This window comes from Pithys albifrons, chromosome 25 (genome assembly GCF_047495875.1).
Source record: "Pithys albifrons albifrons isolate INPA30051 chromosome 25, PitAlb_v1, whole genome shotgun sequence".
Classification (NCBI taxonomy): Eukaryota; Metazoa; Chordata; class Aves; order Passeriformes; family Thamnophilidae; genus Pithys; species Pithys albifrons.
Window position 1 is genome coordinate 3,053,763 of NC_092482.1, and position 18,802 is coordinate 3,072,564.

The window sequence follows — 18,802 nt, forward strand, 5'->3', positions numbered from 1 at the left end:
CCCCAGTCAGCCTCACACTGGTAACACTGGTTTGCACTGGCCCTTGATACCCTTTTATTTCCTGGAGTGGCCTCCGGGGTGCCATATTTGGGGGTGAGGGGATGTGGGGGGTCAGCAATCACTCCCCACACCCCACCTTGGGGGTGTCCCCATGTGGAGGGGGTCAGGCCATGCACTGTCCCCAGCCAGTGCTGGCTGTGACCCCCCAGACCCCTCAGGGTGGTGCTGATGGGGTGGGGGGGTGACCAAAGAGTGTGGGGGGTGTCCAATGTGCCGTTTGCCTCTGGAAAGGGGGTCCATGGGGGGCCCAGGCTGTGCCCATGGGGTGCAGGGGTGCAGGTGGGGAGGGGGCTGAAGGAGTGGGGGCATGTGCTGCTCCGTGCCCATCTCAGCCTGGCACCATCCCTCGGCTGTGTTGGCATATTCTGTGCCAGGGCCGAGTGTCCCCCAGGGCATCCCAGGGGGCTGTGGGTGGGGAGGGGGTGCAGGGGCTCTCCCAGCCCCCCCTTAACTCCGCCGCTGCTCCTGGTCCTTCTTCTTCTGCTTCTCCCGCTGCTTCTCCGCCTTCTCCTGGGCCTTGCGCTCCTTCTCGGCCGCCAGGCTCAGCTCCTTCAGCTTCCTCTTCAGCACAGCCCTGTCCTGGGAGCTGCCCACCCCCAGCGCCTGCGGGCACAGCGTGGGGCTGGCAGTGGGGCCACACCACCCCCCAATCCCTTTGGGGTACCTGGAGCCCCCCCTGCACCGCCTGTCCTCGGGATCAGCCCACTCAGGTACCTCCACCCCCCATGCAGCAGCCCCTTGGGGTATCCAGAACCTCCCATCCCCCTCCTTGGGATACCTGGAACTTCCTGCCTTGTGGAGCCACCAGTTTGGACAAGGGGGTTTAGGAACACCTTGATGAGCCCTTTGGGGTACCTAGAACCCTCCTAGACCTGCGCTGTTGGAGTATGTGGAATCATTCCAGACATCCTGCTCCATGTAACACCCCATTAGGGTACCTAGAACCCTCCCAGACCTCCTGCTCCAGGAAGCACCTTGTAGGGGTTCCTGGATCCCTTCCAGAGCTGAAATATGGACCATCCTGGTAAGTGACTAGAACCCTCTGAGACCTCCTTCTCCATGAAACACCCCATTAGGGTATCTAGAACCCTCCATGAAACGTGCTGTTGGGGTACTTAGAACCCTCCCAGACTTTCTGCTTCATGGAGCACCTTACTGGGGTACCTAGAACCCTCTGAGACCTCCTGCTCCATGGAACACCCCATTGGGGTACCTAGAACCAACTGAGACCTCCTGCTCCATGGAACACCCCATTGGGGTACCCAGAACCTCTTGCCCCACACCAGAGCCTGTTGGGTCACCAGAAACCCCTCTGTTCCCCATCAGCAGAGCCCCCCCCCATACCTTGAGCTTGGCACCATCAAGGTGCAGGAGCTGTGGCCCATCCACCCCATGGGCCGAGAATTCCTCCACGTACTGCTCCAGGTTGAGGCTCTCCAGCCACTGTCCCACCTGCTGGCACGTCCAGCCCGCGGCCGCGCCGGTGGGCTCGTCCAGGAACTGGGCACAGGATATTAATGGGGGGGTCCCCACGGCATGTGGGAGTGGGGGGAGACACCCCAACCTCACCCCCCTCTCACGTCTCACCTCATCCGAGGACTGGGACAGGGTGTGGTAGGGGTACGAGCACTTGGTGGTGGGGGGGCCGGGCAGGCGGGGGCTGGCACTGGACGGTGGGGAGTCCTCACTCAGCGTTGAGTCCTGGGACAGCAGGAGGGGCGAGGGCAGGGCTGGCCCCCCCAGCACCCCCCTATAGCCACCATGGGACTTCCAAACCCCCTTGGGCTTTGATTCCCCGTCATGATCCTGTGGGGCTTGGAGCCCTCTCCCTATAGTTTCACAAAGCTGTGGGGCTTTGGACACCCACCCCCGAAGCCATCTTGACCTTATGGGGCTTTGGACCCCCCCCCCCCCAGTACCGGTCATGACTCTACAGGGTTTTGACATAGCCCTCCATATTCATCTTGACCCTGTGGGGCTTTGGACCCCCCAATACCTGTCATTATTTTGTAGGGCTTTGGCACCCACCTCCCCAAAGCCATCTTGACCCTATGGGGCTTTGTTCCCTGTCCCTATAGCTGGTGTCACCTCCTCTACTACAGCCACTGAATTCATAGGAACATCAACCTCTCTATAGGACCCCCATCCCCTCCTGTATCCCACTCCCACCCACAGGGCCAGGATCCCCATCCCCAGACACTGACCTGGGAGGCGGATTTGGCGGGGCTGAGCCCCTCGTGCCGGGGGGAGCTGGCGGGGGACGCGGAGCCGGGGGAGCCGGAGCCCCTGGCACTGTCCGAGAACCAGGAGAAGGGCAGGAAGGGGGACCCCGAGGGGCGGCCGGGACCCTCAGCTGCCTCCCTGGGCACAGAGCCGTGTCAGGGGTGAGGGCTGTCCCCAGACAGTCCCCTCTGCCCCAGGAGAGGGGGATCCCTCACCTGTTGCCCATGGACAGGCGGTTGCTGATCTTCTCCTTCCTGCTCTTGCCAGAGGACGCCCGGCGCAGGGTCACCCTGGGGGAGAGGGGTAGGTTGGTGAAGAGTGGGGTGTCCCAATGGATGTGCTCCTCTCAAGGATCCCAGGACCCTCCCCATCCATCCGTCCATCCATCCATCCATCCGTCCATCCATCCATCCATCCATCCATCCATCCATCCATCCATCCATCCATCCAAAGACTTCCCTGTCACCTCCAGACAATCTTTCTCCCTCCACCAGAACATCCCTCTGTCCATGCATCCCTCCATCTTCCCCTCCATGCAGGCATCTCTCTGTCCATTTCTTCATCTTCCCATTGTTGCATCTCTCCATCCCTTCCATCCATCCATCCATGCTCCCTCTATCACCCATCCCTCTCTGTATCCACCCTCCATCCCCTGTCGATCCCTTCCTGCACCTTTCTGTCCCCCCCTATCCCCCTCCCTCCCCTTTCCATCCCTCCCCTCTGTATCCCCTCACTCTCTCCAGGGCCAGCTCTCACCCCAAATCCAAGAACTTCCTCCGTGTTTTTTTATCGAGTCCCACGGTGGGACTGGCGGGCTCGGGGGGGCTCATGTCCCGGCTGTCATCTGCAGGAGAAGGACCGGGGTGTCCCATGGGTGCTGGGGGGGGTCCCAGGGTCCCTGTGTGCCCCGGGGGAGTCACAGCAGGGTCTCACCTTGGCTGTGCTGCCGGGGCCGGGCATCGCGGCGGGTGAAGCCGGGTGAGCTGTCGGAGCTGGGGCAGGATTTGGGCACGGGGGTGCCCGATAGCCCCTCCTGGGACGAGGTGTTGGTGAGGGGCCGGTAGCGGCTGAGGGGGGGCGTGGGGGCCTGGGGGTCCCCCAGAGCCTGCCGTGCCACCCCCGTCTCAAAAGAGAAGTCGCCAGCACGGGAGAAGGGCGAGGGGGCCAGGGGGCTGCCATCGCCCTCAGTGCCCTGGGGGGCACACGGCAAGGAGAGAGGGAGTCAAACCCTGCACCCCCCGGGTTTGTCCCCAAGACCCCCATCCCTATCCTACCCTCATCGATGGCATTCCCCTCCTTAGTCCCTGGGCTCCACAGTGCCTCCCAACCCTGCAACAACCCCAGCCATGACATCACCCAAGCCCACCCTGGGGGTCCATGGTGCCTGAGGTCCCTCATCCCGGTCCTAACTTCAGCCACAGCATCCCCACTCCCTCTGTTCCCTGAGCTCTGTAGTGCCCCCCAACCCTGTGGCACCCCCAGCCATGGCATCCCCCCCTGGGGTCAGTTGTGCCCCCCATCCCTGCAGCCCCTCAACCATGGCATCCCCAAATGGGGTCTGTGGTGCCCCCCATCCCTGCAGCCCCTCAACCATGGCATCCTCCTCTGGGATCCATGGTGCCCCCCATCCCTGCAGCCCCCCAGCCATGGCATTCCACCCTGGGATCTGTGGTGCCCCCCATCCCTGCAGCCCCCCAGCCATGGCATTCCACCCTGGGATCCATGGTGCCCCCCATCCCTGCAGCCCCCCAGCCATGGCATTCCGCCCTGGGATCTGTGGTGCCCCCCATCCCTGCAGCCCCTCAGCCATGGCATCCCCCTCTGTAGTCCCTGCGGTCGGTGGTGCCCCCCGCCCCAGCCCCCCCGTCTCACGGCGGGCTCGGGCCCCTCGTCGCCCTCGGTGGAGCTGGCGCTGTCGCGCAGGCGGGAGCGGGAGGGCCGCTGGCGCCGGCCCTTGGCCAGGAGGCGGGCACGGGCTTTGTGCAGGCTGCTGTCCAGGCGCGGCGTCTCTGGAACCACAGCGGTAAAATCTGGGGGTGAAAGAGAGACCGGGGCAGAGAGAGAGAGACGGACAGACAGACACGGGATGCAGTGGGATGGGATGGGGTGGGATGGACAAGGAGAGAGGAGGAAGATGGGGGATAGTTGGAGGGATGGACAGGTAGGGAGAAGGGAGAGGATGGATGGATGGATGGATGGATGGATGGATGGATGGATGGATGGATGGATGGATGGATGGATGGATGGATGGATGGATGGATTAGGAGGACAGAGGGAGGGATGGATGAGGAGTGAGAAGGAAGATGGGGACAGATGAAGAGAGGGAAGGATAGACAGGTAGGGAAAAGGAAGGTGTGGAAGGATGGACAGGTAGGGAAGGAAGATACAGATGGATGGATAGGTAAGTAAAAAGAAATGATGGATGGATGGATGGATGGATGGATGGATGGATGGATGGATGGATGGATGGATGGATGGATGGATGGATGGATGGCAAAAGGGACAAAAGGAAAGATAGGGACAAGTGGATATGAGGCAAGGATGGAAGGACAGATAGGTATGGAGAGGGAAGATAAGGCCAAGGAGGCAGGGTGGACAGATGGATGGGTGGGGCCAAGCAGACAGGGAGAAAAGGAGGGAGGGATGGATTGATGGGAGAGGGAGTGATGGATGGCCAGGAAGGGACAGGAAGAAGGAGACAGAGGGAGCATTGGAGGGAGGTGGACAGCAGGTCAGGAGAATGCCAGCCCGGTAGCAACGGGACAAAGGGACAGTGGGGACAGGGCAGGAGAGTCAAAGGGTGGGTGGGGGGTCCCAGGGATATGGAAGGGGGCACAGGGAGAGAGGAGCATTGGGGACATGAATGGGGCACCCCAGTGGGGCAGGACAGGGAACAGGGGGACAGAGAGAAATGTTCAAAGAGATGCCCTGGCATGGGGAGAGAAACAGTGGGGTGACCCCAAGGACAGAATGTCCCCGTCACCCAGGAGGGGACATGCTTTGTCCATGGTCCAACTAGGATCCCTGATGATGTCCCTGCCCTGCTGTGACCCCTGTACCCCAACCCATCCCGAGAGATGGTTCTGGGTCATGTCCCCATGTCCCTGTCACCCTGTGCACATCCCTGGACCTCTTCCCATGTTCCCACACCTCTCCCCATGTCCCCACAATACTGTCACCCTGTGCACACATGTCCCCATACCTGTGTGTCCTGTACACGTTCCCATGTCCCCCTGCCCTATGCACATCCCTGTGTCCCCAAGCACAGGAGGACACTGAGGGTGGGTGGGGACTCAGAGGAAGCTCTACAGTCCACGGGGGGCTGTCCACCCCTCAGACAGCTCTGCACCCCAAGTGCCCACGGGGACTCACCAAAAACCTCATCCGTGTCCTGCAGCTTGGAGACCGACATGGTGGGACAGAGCTGGGGACAGAGGGGCAGTCAGGGAGGGGGCAACCCGTGCTAGGGGTATAAGGGGGTGCGGGAGGGGGATCAGACCTTCTGTGAGTAGGGCTGGGAAGGGGGTTCCCCCTCCCAGTGGTCCCAGTGACCCCCCCCCCTCGCTCTCCCAGTGATCCCCATGTCCTGTAGTATGGGTGTTGGTGGGAGCTGGGGACCCTCCTTGCAGAGCAGCCGGGAGGGGGTTAAATCCCATCCCCGACGGGGTTCGGGGGGTCTCGGGGTGCGGGCGGGGACCCCTAATGCCTTGGCAGCACCGGGGAGAAGGGGCAGGCAGGGTAAAGGGGGCAGATCCATTCCCGGCTGCCCCCCAGCCCCTCCCTCCCGCCGGTGAGCGGGGCCAGCACGGGTGGGGTTGGGCAGGGCGGGACCGGGGAGGGGGACAGTACCGAGGGGTGGGGGGCGGTACCGGGGATGCTGTACCGGTGTATGGAGCTGCACCGGGGATGCTGTAACTGGAGCGGGGCTATACCGGGATGGGGCTGTACCGGGGGATGGGATTGTACCTGGGGTGGGGGCTGTACCGGGTGTGCTGTACGGGGGGTGGGGGCTGTACCGAAGGATGGCGTTTTACCGAGACTGTACCGAGGCTCGTGTACCTGGGGTGGGGGTTGTACCGGGGCGGGGGGCTGTACCGGGGTGGGGCTGTACCGAAGGATGGGGGGTTACCGGGGCTGTACCGAAGCTGATGTACCCGGACTGGGGGTTGTACTGAAGTGGGGGTTGTACTGGGGTGGGGCCGTACCGGGGTGGGGCCGTACCGGATGTCTGTCGGGGCTGTACCCGTGGGATGGGGCCGTACCGGGGCTGTCCCAGGGGAGGGGTCCTACCGGGGATGATGTACTGGGGCTGTACAAGGGATGCTGTGCTGGGAGTGGGGCTGTCCCGGGAATGAGACTGTTCCGGGGTGCTGTACCGGGGATGTGGCTGTACCGGGGATGCTGTACGGGGAATGAGGCTGTACCGGGGATGGGGCAGTCATGGGGATGCTGTCCCGCGGATGGGACTATACCGGGGATGCTGTACCGTGGGTGGGGCTGTCCGGAGGATGCTGTACCGAGGGATGGGGCCGTTCCAGGGCCGCTGACCGGGGGTGACGCCCTGCCCCTCCCCGGGACTCACCCGCGCTCCTGGGGCATCCTGGTCGGCCCCGGTCGCCTCCCGCCGGGCCGGGCCGGGCCGGGGTCGTGGCGGGGCCGGTGAGATCGGAGGGCGCTGCCGAGCCGGGCCGGGCCGCCCCGCCGGGCCGGGGGCCGCGGCGGGAGGGGGCACAGGAACCCGGAAACGGCGGGGGAGGGGGCGGGGGGGCGGGGACAGCCCCGCCCGGAGCGAGGCCGGTGCTGAACGGATAACGGGGGGGGGGGGGGCACCGGGCACGGGGGGGGCACGAGGATGCTGAATGGACAGCGATGGAGGGCAAGGGAGGGGCAAAGGGATGCTGAATGGACAGCGATGGGGCGCACGGGGGGGCATCTGGCAAGGGGGTGCTGAACGGACAGCGACGGGGGGGGCACCGGGACACCGGGCACGGAGGGACAGACATGCACACACGGCGGTGCTGAACGGACAGCGACCGGCCGGGCACCGGGACACCGGGCACGGACACACCGGTGACCCCCATCCTGCCCAGTGCTCCGAAATCCCCCCCACCCTTCCCAATGACCCCCACATGCTGCTCACTCCTCCCTGTGCCCCCCCCCCCATCCTGCCCACTCGCCCCAGTCCTCCCCACTTCCCCATTTCCCCTCAATCCCTTCCATTCCTCTTAATGCCTCCATCCTGCCCATTCCCCCCAATTCTTCCCACTCTCCCCAGTTCCGCCCCAATCCCTCCCACTCTCCCCAGTGTCCCCATTTGCCTCAGTCCCCTCAGTGTCCCCAACTCTCCCCACTCCGCCCAGTATCCCCCATCCTCACTACCCCATCCTTCCCAGTGCCCTCCATCCTTCCCACTCCTCCCCATGACCCCCAGTCACTTCCAGTCCTCCCTATTCCTCCCATCCTTCCCAGTCCCCCCATTGGCCCCCAAGCCCCCCAGACCCATCCGCCGGCAGAAGGAGGCGGGGGGAGGCCGAGGCCGTGTTTATGGGGTGGGGGGACCGCGGACGCTGCGTTACAAAACGAGGACCAGTACATACATAGGTACATTATATATAGTATATACACCCACAGGTACACGTGTGAGATTAAATAACCCCGGCCCCCCCCGGGGCTCGCGCTCCCCGACCCCCCCTTAAATATCACCCCCCCTCCCCAAGTGGCTCCAATCCAGTCGGACCCCCCAACCCCTCCCACCCCGAGTGCCCCCCCGCCTCCCACTCCCAGTATAACCAGTTCTGGCTCCCAGCTGCCCCCACATCCAGTTACTGTCGGAGACTCGGTACTTCGGGGCGGGGGGGGGGCAAAATAGAAATGAAAAATAAAGGGGTTCCCCCCTGAGCCGAGGGGGTGAGATCCCCCCCGACCCGGCTGGGGGTGGCCAGTGGTGGGGGGTGTCCCAGCCCCAGAGAAATACTGTGATTTGGGGGGGTTATTTACAGTTAGAGGGGGTGAGGGCATTGTCCCCACCCTGGAGGGGGACCCTCGTGTGTTCCCCTCACCCAGGGAAGGCAAAAGCCCCGGGCTCGGAGAGGGTAGTGGCGGGTGCTGGGAGGGGCACTGGGAGCACCCCCCAGCCATGCCCCCACAGTGGGGTGCCAGGCAGCCCCTCCATTCCTGGGAGGGGCAGTGGGGCTAGTGCCCCCCACCCATCCTGCTGCAGGGGATTGGCAAAGGCTAGAGGGGGTCCCTCCTGCCCGGCGATGGTGGCACTGAAGGGGAGTCGGAGAGGGGGCACTTGGGGTCCCCCCTCCATGGCGATGGTCCCAGGCACCAAACCCGAGGGGAGCACCTCGTGGTGGGGCTGGGGGTGAGTCCGTGAGGGGTGGGGAGGGAACAAGGCAACCAGCCCCCCCAACCCTTGCTCCAGGTGAGTCCCAAGGGAAGGAGCTGGGGAATTGGGGGGGGTTTCAGCGTACCCCCTCAATATGGCTCACATCTGAGGGGGGCATTGTCCTGTTGCCACCCCCCAGTGTCCAACCAGGGTACCAGCTCTGTGTCCAAGGGCAGGGGGGTCATGTCAAGGGGAGGGGGGAGGCCTGGGGGGGAGCTGTGCCCCCCCCATCGGTCCATCACGTCACCACGAGACTCACACTGGACACAGACACGAACGTGGGGTGTCCCCCCCAAAACCCCCCTCTGTGAGAGACTCCTCCCCCCGCTGTCTGTGCCCCCATGGGGGGAGTGGGGGGCACCAGGAGGCCTTGGTGGGTGTCTCATCTCCTCCCTGGTGGGGAAGAGGTGGGGAAGGGGCAGGGGGAAGGGCTGGGGGGGGCTGGGGAGGAGAGGGGGGGGCCCCCCGCCCTGAAATCGCTGTGGTTTGAGGGTGGTTTAAGTCGGGTTGGAATTTTTCAAAGTCTGCAGCTTGGCCTCCAGTTCGGAGATCTGAAAAACAGCAAAGGGGAGAGGTCTCAGCGGGGGGGGCCGGGGGGGGCACACACAGGGATGGGGGGACACGGGGACATGGGTGTGAACTTGTGATGGGGGGACACAGGGATGAGGGGACAGGATGAGGATACAGGGGTAGGAAAATGGAGATGAGGGGACAGGACTGAGGGGAATGGATGGGACTGGGGGACATGGTGGTGCTGGGACAGGAAGAGACATGGGGTGGTGGGAATGAGGAGGAGGAAGGCAGGGGGATGGTACAGAGGGGCACGGGGCTGGAGGGAAGGCTGGGACTTGGGGAACAGGGATTGGGGCACAGAGATGTGGGGAGGATGAGGACACTAGGCCAGGGCACAGAGACGGGTGGAAGTGGGGCAGGAACAGGGGGGCAGACTGGGGGTACGATGGGGAGGGGGGCAGGAATTGAGGCACAAGGATGGGGAGGGGGGCTGCAGGCAGGCAGTGGGCGAGTCTGTGTGGGATGTTGGGGCTGTTTTGGAGGTGATGGAGGTGGGTGCATGAGTGGTCTGTGCTGGGTGTCAGGGACATCCCCGCTGTGCCCTGGTGCCCCCCAGCCAGGCAGAGGCCACCCCCCTCAATGCTGTGACCTACGGCAGACCCCCAGGCAGGATCCTTTGGGATGTGGTGACCCCATGTGGGATCTGGTGACCCCATAGAGAATCCACTGTGCCCCCATACAGCTCTGGTCCCACCACTGGCAGGGATCCAGTGTGGCTGGCATGGAATCCAGTGGGGTCTGTTGGGGGATCCAGCATGACCAGCATGGGATCCGGCTCCCAACAGGATCACGTGGGATGCTCTACTGGGATCCACTGCAAGATCCCATGCAAGCAGCCTGGGATCTGGTGCCCAAGGAGATCCCTTTCGATCTGTTACAGCATGTCAGACCCTGAAGCAGGATCTGCTGTGGCCCAAAGCCCAGGCAGATCCCCTGCAATCCAGTGTGGGATCCAGTGCCGGGAGGAGGGCCGGGTGTTGGCAGATCCGCTGCACTCCGGCACAGTCCCGTGGGAGCCCAAAGCAGATCCCCCGTGATCCAGAGCGGGATCCAGCGGCCATAGCTCAGTCCAGAGGGAGCCAGCGCCCCAGGCAGCTCCACGCCCACCCGGCGCGGGATCCGGCGGCCGAGCAGATCCCCCGCGATCCATCGGTGACAGTGCCGCGGTGGCGGCGCGGCGGGAGCGGCGTGGCCGGGCGGCGCCTGGCGGCTCAGGGACACCCCGCGTCCCGGCGCCCGGTGCCCACCTTCTCCTGCAGCTTCTCCATCTCCTCCTTGTGCGCCATCTCCGACTCCTCCAGCACCCGTCGCTGCGCCGTCTCCTTCTTCAGGAACTCGATCTCCCTGTGGGAATTGGTGGGTGGGTGCATGTCCCCCCCACCCAGCACTGGGGAGACCCCGGGGAGGGTGGCCAGGGCAGGGGGGATCCTGGGACCCCCTTGGTTTAGTGGGATGATGATGCCCAGAGATCTCCCAAAGGATGGGCTATGCCCAGGGAATGAGGGAAGCACAGGAAGGAGCTGGTGCCCCAGGGACCATGGAATCACCAAATCATGGAATAGTATAGGTTGGAAGAGACCTTAAAGATCATCTCATTCCACCCTCTGCCATGGGGCAGGGTTTTCCAGCTTTCACTAGACCAGGTTGCTCCAAGCCCCATCCATGTCTTGATGGATCCATGTCACAAGGAAGGTCTCTGCATGGTTCCATACCAAGGGAACAAAGGTTATTCAGGAAGGATTTGGTGCCCCAGGGATGGATCTATGTCAAGGGGCAGGTCTCTTCCCAAGGTATGGTTCATGCCCAGGATGGAGCTGGTTCCCCAGGGATGAGTCCCTGTCCAGTGGAAGGTCCCTGCTCAGGGACAGAGTGTGCCCAGGAAGAACTTGACACCCCAGGGATGTGTTTCTCCCCAAAGGATTGTTTGTGCCAAGGACAAAGGGTGCCCATGGAGGAGTCAGAGCCCCAGGAAGGGGTCCACACCAAGGACATGGTCTGTACCCAGGAGACTGGGGGTGCATAGGAAGGGGTCTGGTGCTCTGGGGTTGGGTCCATGCCCAGGGAATATTTGTGACCGATTGCACAGTTTGTGCCCAGGGACAGGGGGTGCTGGGACAAGAGATGGTGCCCCAGGGATGGATCCGTGCCCAGGGGATGGCTCAGCCCAAAGACATGGTCTGTTCCCAGGGACCAGGGTGCCCAGGGAGAGGTCAGATCCCAGGGGATGGGTTCATGCCCAGGTGGACACAGGGTGCCTGGGGGAGGATGGGTATGGGGTGGGTGCTGCCCTCACTTCTGCTGGTACTCCTTGATGAGCCTCTTGGCCTTGCTGTACTTGCGCTCCAGGGTCTGGTACTGGGCCTGAGTCTCCTTAAGGTGCTCATCCACAGCCTGGCAGAGGTTCTGTGCCTCCATCCAGTACCCTTCCAGCTTCTCCATTCGCTCCTTGTTCTCCTCCACGCTCTGTTCCAGCTGGGCCTTCTCTGCCCGCCAGCGTGCCTTCTCCTGCTCCAGGCACTGCAGCTGGGGATGGCACAGCATGGCAGAGTCAGGGAGCAGGATATGGCATGGCATGGCATGTCACAGCATGACCAGGGAGCAGGCATGACATGACATGATGTGGCATGACATGGCATGGCACAGCCAGGAAGCCAGAATGGTGTGGCATGGCAAAGTATGGCATGAACAGGGAACAGACATGACATGGCAGAGGTTGGCATGACATGGCAAGCTAAGGAGCAGGCAAGACATGGCATGGCACGTGCAGGGCATGGGAGAGATGTGAGGAACTCGAAGAGGATGGTGGAGATGAAGAGCCAGGGGTGCCAGGGGAGATGTCAGGGTGTGCCCCTACCCATGGGTAGCTGGGACCCCCACTCACCTTCCTCTTGAGCTGCTGGATCTCAGCCTCGGTGACGGCATGTTTGATCTGGAGCTGCAGGAAGGGCCAGTGTGGGCATGGGGTGGGCACACACGTGTGGGCACCCACCACTCCCCCAGCCCCTCCTCACCTCCTTGAACTTGTGCACCAGCTTTTCGGGGTCCATCTCCACTGGGGACAGCGTGTCCTCGTTCTCAGCCAGCTCGAACACCTCGATGGCCATCTCCCCACTGGGGAACATGGGGCTCATCTCCTCCTCCTCGTCCGTGGCATATTCACCCGTCTGTGGAGGACACAGTGCTGGCACCTCCAACCTGGCACCCCCACCCCATCCCACCTGGGGAAACGGCATCACCAGTCCCGTATCTCATGGGGGGTCCCTTGTGTGTGTCCCCTTGGGTGGGCGCTGGCCCCTCACCTCCTCATCATCCTCGGTGTACTGGGTGTAGCGCTGCTCGATCATCTCCCGCTGCCACCGCTCCTGCTCCAGGGTCTGCTGGATCAGCTGGGCCACCTCGCTCTGCTCCCCCGGCTTCTCCCGCCCGATCAGGAACCTGGGGCACAGCGGGGCACAGAAGGGGTCAGCAGGCACAGGGGGCTTGGGGACAGTGTAGGAGACACAGTTGAAGGACACCCCTGCAGTTCTCCTGAGAGTAGTGGGTTTAGGAGGCATTATGGGGGCTGTGGAGGAGTTGGTGGCATTTTGGGGGGCACTAGGGTGGCACAGCACAGGCAGTGGGCACAAGGACTGAGGGGCAGTGGTGCTTTGGGGCAGGGGGACAGCCCAGCCAAGGAACAGGGGTGCCCTGGGGACAGGTTATGGGGCAAGGGTCTCAGAGCACAGACTGTGGGCATCTCCCAGCCCCCAAACCTTCCAGACCCAGGTCTTACCGGACACGGCCCTTGGTGTTCCTGAGGACGGAGGCAGCAAAGCTCTGTGTCACCCCCACCAAGCTGGTGCCATCCACCTCCACAATCAGATCGTTCACCTGGATCCTGGGGACAAGGGGACTGTCACGATAGGGCCACACCTTCCCCATCCTGGGGAACACCTGGGAACATCTGCTCCCACACCAGGGAACATCTGGACCATGTCTCTGCTCCCACTACAGGGAACAGCTGGACCATCTGCCTGTTCCCATCTTGGGAACACCAGGATCATCTGCCTGCTCCTCCACCCCAGAGAACATCCGGACCATGTGCCTGCTCCCACACCATCTCCTCCACCACCACCCAAGCCCGGACCAGCCATACAGGTGGGCCCCTCCAGCCCATACCTGCCATCCCGGTGGGCCGCCCCTCCTTCCGTCACCGTCTTGACAAAGATTCCCAGTTTCTCCAGGCCCATGTCGGCCCCTGCTCCCATCCCAATGATGCTGATCCCCAACCCTTCGGAGTCTGTGGAAACAGAGAGACACGTCCTGGCGAGTCAGTCGTGGCCACCCAACACCACAGAGTCACCTCCAAGGTCCCACAGGAGTCTTGGGGTGCAGGATGGGGTGAGGACTCACCTTTCTCCAGCTCCACGGGGAAGAGGTCGAGTCTCTCCACCCTCTTCTCCAGCTCATACTCGGCCGAGGCGGCCATGGGGTCGACATCCTCATTGCGGCGGTCGTAGTCCTCGTTTGAGTAAGTGCTGAACACCTGGTGGGACGAGGCAGCTGCTCAGTCAGGTGGGAAAACATCATAAACACCCACAGCAAGAGGCATCCTGAGGTGGGGGTAGCCCCAGGCACGGGCAGGGGTTGGTACTGAGACACTGGAGAATCCCCCACCCAGGTCATGTCACGGAATGAGGGGGAGTTTGAGGAAGGACAAAGGGTATGGAGGTGGTTCTGGGAGAGAAGTTTGGATGGATGGATGGATGGATGGATGGATGGATGGATGGATGGATGGATGGAAGAATGAGTGGAAGGAAGGAAGGGTTGGGTAGAGGAATGCATGGAAGAATGGATGGAAATGGAGGATAGATAGAAGGATGGGGCACCTCAGATCCCTGGGGATGTTGATCCTTGTTGTGAGGCATCCCCAAACCCTCCTGCACCAAATCCCTGTCCAATCTCTGGGGACACTGAACCTCATCCTGGGGCACTCTGAGACCCAACCTGGCCAAGGCTGGATGTGCCACCAGGATGCTGTCCCTAGCCTGGAACCAGAAGGAGTGGGTGCCACGTCCTCATACCCTGGGGGCTGCTGGGGAGGGGCTGGCGGGGGCTGAGCCTGGCAGATGTCCCTCGAGAGGCCCCGGCCCCTCAATGCCGCCAGAGCGAGTGGATTAGGGATAACACCGTGGTGATAAAGCCTGGCCACAAAGGGTATTAGGGATGAGTGTCAGGGGACAAAGACCAGTGACACCCACAGATGGGCAGGACCCACTCAGGTGGCACCCAGGGGTGACAGGGAGGAGTACCTGTCCACATTAAGTCCCTGGAGGGCTGTGGGCACATGTCCCCATGCTGTGCCCCCCACCTCATCCTTGAATCCTGGGGAGCCTGGAGTAGATTCCAAGGGAAAAGCAGCTGAAGCTGAGGGAAGGGGCTGGCAGTGTGTGCCCCCAGTGCTGGGCTAGGTGGGGGTCCCCAATGTCTCCAACCCCTACAGTGGGTTTGGGGGGCTCAGCATCACTCATATACCTGGGCAGGAGCTGGATCCCTCCCCACATGTGGGACCCCCATCACCACCCTGAGGTGGGACATGGGTAAAAGAAAAGGCTGCACTGGGGTGAGCAGAGCACCCCAAAAATGCATCCCTGGTGAGAGCACCATTCCCAGGGCCAGACTGGCCTGTTCCCACAGGAGCAAGATCCCCTGCAACGTGCAGCCACCCAGCACACAACCACCACTGTCCCCTGTCCAGGCCACGGCAGTCCCTTGTCCCCCTGTCCCAGGTGGGGCCACCCACCCGCTCTGACTCAGAGCCAGAATATAGGCCGGGGCTCTAAAAATAACGTGGCTCCGGCACAAAGCAACGGCTGCTCCCGCGGTCGGGGGGATCCGTGCGGGAAAGAACACCCCAAAATAGCTGCACGGCCCCTTTACTCCCACCCCACCAGCAGGGGAGCATCCCGGCTGGGGACCCCAAACCCTGCCAGGATCCCTGCCGGGCAACGGGGGGTGCACGGGCGATGCCGCCCACCCGGCCATGCTGCCAAGGCACTTCCCCTTCCTCCACTTCCCCAAACGGTTCTGTGCACCAGGCTGGGCACACGGGGGGGGGGGCACATCCCCCCATCACTGCCTTGTCCTCAGGGACCCCCGGTTTGGGAGGAGTTCTGGCACTAAGGGATGCCCAGGACCAAGGGTGGCCCAGCACCTCACACACAGATATTTTAGGCATCCTCACCCTAAATATGGAGAGGGTCTTGGCCCATCCTGGCCACAGCTGGGGGTTGGCACTGGGTACTGGGCACAGTCCACCCAAGCAGGTACCTGTCCACATCACACCAGCCCCTGGGGGTCCTTCATGGGCAGGGGGTCCCCACCATGCCCGGGCATGGCCCTTCATTAGCCAGCTCATTCACCAGGCCCAGGCCCCAGTTCCACCAGTGCAAGAGCATGGCCAGGACCAATGCCATGTCCACAGATGACACAGGGCATGAGGGTACAGACTCCCACCCCACTTCTCTGTCCCCACCAAAGGGGTGATTCTGTGGTGGTCTGGGCTGCCCCTCACCCTGAGATACCCTTCCCCTTAGGGTACCCCTCACTTTGGCCTACCTTCCTCCCAGCCACCCCCCATCCCCAGCCATCTCACCTGGATGGGGGCCGTGCTGAACTGGATCTTGCGGTTGGGGACGGGCTCCTCTTCCTCAGACAGCCCAGGGATCTCCACACAGCCCGACTCGGGCTCATACAGCCCTTCGGCCTCCTCCTCCTCCTCCAGCCCACTGCCCCCTGAGTCCTCCCCGAGCCCGCTGTAGGCACTTATGTCCACCAGGTCCGCCTCGGAGAAGTCCTCCTTCTTGGCCTCCTCGTAGCCATCGCCCTCCTCCGCCCGCTCGCCCTTGACGCCCTCCTCGCCCACGGCCACCCCCGAGCCCCCATCCAGCCGGGGGGTGGTGGCCGCCGGACCCTCGTCCCCCTTGACCGGTTGGGGCGCAGGCACCTCTTCACCCGCTGCCGCCACCACCGCCGTTGCCTCCTCCTCCTCATCCTCGCCCTCTCCACTCTCCTCCACCTCCACTGGCTTGATCTTGCAGACCTCCTGCACTCGTGGGGCAGCCGGTTCCTTCTCCACCGGCCTCCCACTCTTGCTCGGTGCCTTCTCCTCCTCCGTTGGCCTGGCACGGGCCGGGGCAGGGTGCCCATCACCGGGGCGCCCGGCCTCGGCGTTTGGCACGAAGACCCGAGGCCGCTTGCCCACCACCTTGGCGTTGAGCGGCGTTCCCGCTCTGCCCTGCGCCTTGTGCAGGTTGTTCCGGAGATCGGCCTTCTCGAAGACGGCGCTGAGCTGGCTGACCGTGGGCGACACGGCGTCGGCGTCCAGCTTGTCCAGGGACTCGGTGCTGCCATTGAACCTCACCACCACGTCCAGCTTGCGGTCCTGGAAGCCGGCACGTTCCTTGCGGAGCAGGAGCTTGGTGGTGGTGGCCTTCTCCTGCGGGCTCCTCTCGAAGATCTTGCGGGTCTCCTGCAGCTTGGAGAAGGGCTTGTCGGGCTTGGAGTCGAAGCGGCTGACCCGCTCCGAGACACTGGTGCCCAGCTTGAGGAGGCTGCCCTGGTCCATGGTGTCGCTGAGGCTGCCGGCGCGGGGCAGGGAGAGCCGCACCGGCTTCTCCTTGGCCTTGGCCAGGTCGCAGGCGCCCTCGGGGCCGGGCGCCGTCCCCATCTGCAGGAACATGTTCTTGATCCGATGCACGTTGGAGCCATACTTCTTACCCCGGCTCTTCTTGCCTTCCTCGCCGTCGGCCTCCTTTGTGGTGGGCGCCAGGGCCTGGATGGTGGCCTCGTAGGCGTTCCGGTGCGGGGACGCGCTGCGCAGCCCCCCGCCGCCCGCCGCCCCGCCGGGGGAGGGGGCACCCCCGCCGGCGGCCGCCCCTCCGCCTGCCTCCGTCCTCAGCATTCCGCCGCCGCCGCCGGGCCTGCCCGCCGCATCGCTCTTGGCCGCCGCCACCGCCGAGCCCCCGCTCCCGCCGCGGCCCCTCGCCGGCTTCACAGCGGCATGGGCAGGGCGCTGCCGCCGGGGGGGCGGCCGCGGGCACACCTGCACCGCCCGGCTGCTGCCAGGCGCCGTCAGGCCATGGCCATCCCCGGCGGGCCACGGCCCTTCTTCCTTCCTCTGCCTTCTCCTCCTCCTCTTCCCCTTTCTCTGTGGCTGGTGATGGAGCCGCCGCCGCCGCCGCTGCCTGCGCTCTGCCCGCCCCGCTGCCCGCAGAGCCCTCTGGGTCTTAGCGGCGCTCGCTCTTCCTCTTCCTCACCGCCGCGCTTCGGCCTCAGCGCCGCCGCCGCCGCAGCCCGGACATGGGGACCCCCCGCCAAAGCCGCCGCTTCCCCTGCGGTCCCCTCCCCGCGCCCGCCCGGGGGTCCCCTCCCTGCGGCGTGTCCCCCCCGCAGCATCCGCGCTGTGCAGTGTGGGTCCCCCCCCGCCGGCTCGGCCGCTGCTGCCACCCCCCAGCTCTGTCCCTGTGTGTCCCCAAGCGCCGTCCCCGTGTGTCCCCCCAGCTCTGTCCCTGTGTGTCCCCAAGCGCCGTCCCCGTGTGTCCCCCCAGCTCTGTCCCTGTGTGTCTCCAAGCACCGTCCCCGTGTCCCCCTCAGCTCTGTCCCCGCGTGTCACCCCTCAGCGTCTCGCCCCCCAGCTCCGTCCCTGTGTGTCCCCACCCCAGCTCTGTCTCCGTGTGTCCCCCCAGCTCTGTCCCTGTATGTCCCCACCCAAGCTCCGTCCTCGCGTGTCACCCCCCAGCTCTGTCCCCACGTGTCACCCCCCAGCGTGTCCCTCCAGCTCCATCCCTGTGTGTCTCCGTCCCAGCTCTGTCCCCATTTGTCCCCCCCCAAGTTCTGTCCCCGAGTGTCCCCTCCCAGCTCTGCCCCCCACCATGTCTGGCTGATTCTGCTCCTGTGTCCCCCCAGTTGTGTCCCCATGGCCCCCAGGCTGGTCCCCGTGTCCCCTCGGTCCTGTCCCTGTACCCCCCAGTTTTGTATTCACACCCCCTGGACCCTCCCCTACATCTGCTCCCATCCTGTCCCCACATCTCCCCCCATCCTGGCCCCATGTCCCCTCGAGTTTGTCCCCGTGTCCCCCCATCCTGTCCCTGTATCCTCCCATCCTGTCCCCATATTCCCCCCAAGTTTATTCCTACACCCCTCCCAAGTTTTTAAGCACATCCCTCCATCTGATCCCCACAAATTTATACCCATGTCCCCCCATCCTGCCCCTGTGCCCCTCCCAGGTCTGTCCCTGTGTCCCCTCCACTCCTCTCCCTGTGTCCCCTCAGTTTTACCACATGTCCCCATTGCTCCCCCCGCCTGAAGACCCCCACATGCCCATGTCTGAAGCCCCCCCCACCTCCAAGTATCCGGTGGTGTCCCCCATTTACTTTCTGTCCTCCTATATCCGTTCTGGGGGTGCTGCCCATCCCCTCTGACACCTCCACTCAGGGCGGCAGGAAGGGAAGCTCAGGCCGGGGGTCCTGGCGTGGGGCCTGCGATGCTGCTCCCCTTGTTCCTTCATAGGTCAGG

The 18,802-nt window shown here is 63.9% G+C and overlaps 3 protein-coding genes across 6 annotated transcripts; 1 reads left to right on the top strand and 2 right to left on the bottom strand.

Annotated features, from left to right (window-relative positions):
• Positions 1-47: 47 nt before the first annotated feature.
• On the bottom strand, positions 48-7,009 carry SAMD14 (sterile alpha motif domain containing 14). 4 transcript variants are annotated; one of them, XM_071577358.1, is made up of 10 exons: positions 6,866-7,009; positions 5,656-5,707; positions 4,156-4,292; positions 3,217-3,475; positions 3,040-3,127; positions 2,499-2,573; positions 2,265-2,421; positions 1,648-1,761; positions 1,405-1,560; positions 48-663 (listed from the first exon to the last, which is right to left on the bottom strand). In XM_071577358.1, the coding sequence occupies exons 2-10, from the start codon at positions 5,693-5,695 to the stop codon at positions 508-510; spliced, it is 1,182 nt and encodes a 393-aa protein (XP_071433459.1). In that variant the 5' UTR covers positions 5,696-5,707; positions 6,866-7,009; the 3' UTR covers positions 48-507. The 4 variants fall into 4 exon arrangements, with proteins under 4 accessions (XP_071433459.1, XP_071433456.1, XP_071433460.1 ...); XM_071577355.1 differs by having other exon boundaries at positions 4,156-4,313; XM_071577359.1 differs by lacking the exon at positions 6,866-7,009 and adding an exon at positions 6,770-6,795.
• Positions 7,010-8,038: 1,029 nt separating this feature from the next.
• On the bottom strand, positions 8,039-17,641 carry PPP1R9B (protein phosphatase 1 regulatory subunit 9B). Its single transcript, XM_071577354.1, has 10 exons — positions 15,882-17,641; positions 13,640-13,772; positions 13,406-13,526; positions 13,020-13,124; positions 12,547-12,682; positions 12,259-12,411; positions 12,129-12,182; positions 11,541-11,770; positions 10,495-10,591; positions 8,039-9,225 (listed from the first exon to the last, which is right to left on the bottom strand). Exons 1-10 carry the CDS (start codon positions 17,187-17,189, stop codon positions 9,172-9,174), a joined length of 2,391 nt encoding a protein of 796 aa, XP_071433455.1. The 5' UTR covers positions 17,190-17,641; the 3' UTR covers positions 8,039-9,171.
• LOC139682560 (proline-rich protein HaeIII subfamily 1-like) lies at positions 17,289-18,708 on the top strand. The gene is made up of 2 exons (XM_071577018.1): positions 17,289-17,774; positions 18,559-18,708. The coding sequence occupies exons 1-2, from the start codon at positions 17,289-17,291 to the stop codon at positions 18,706-18,708; spliced, it is 636 nt and encodes a 211-aa protein (XP_071433119.1).
• Positions 18,709-18,802: the final 94 nt, after the last annotated feature.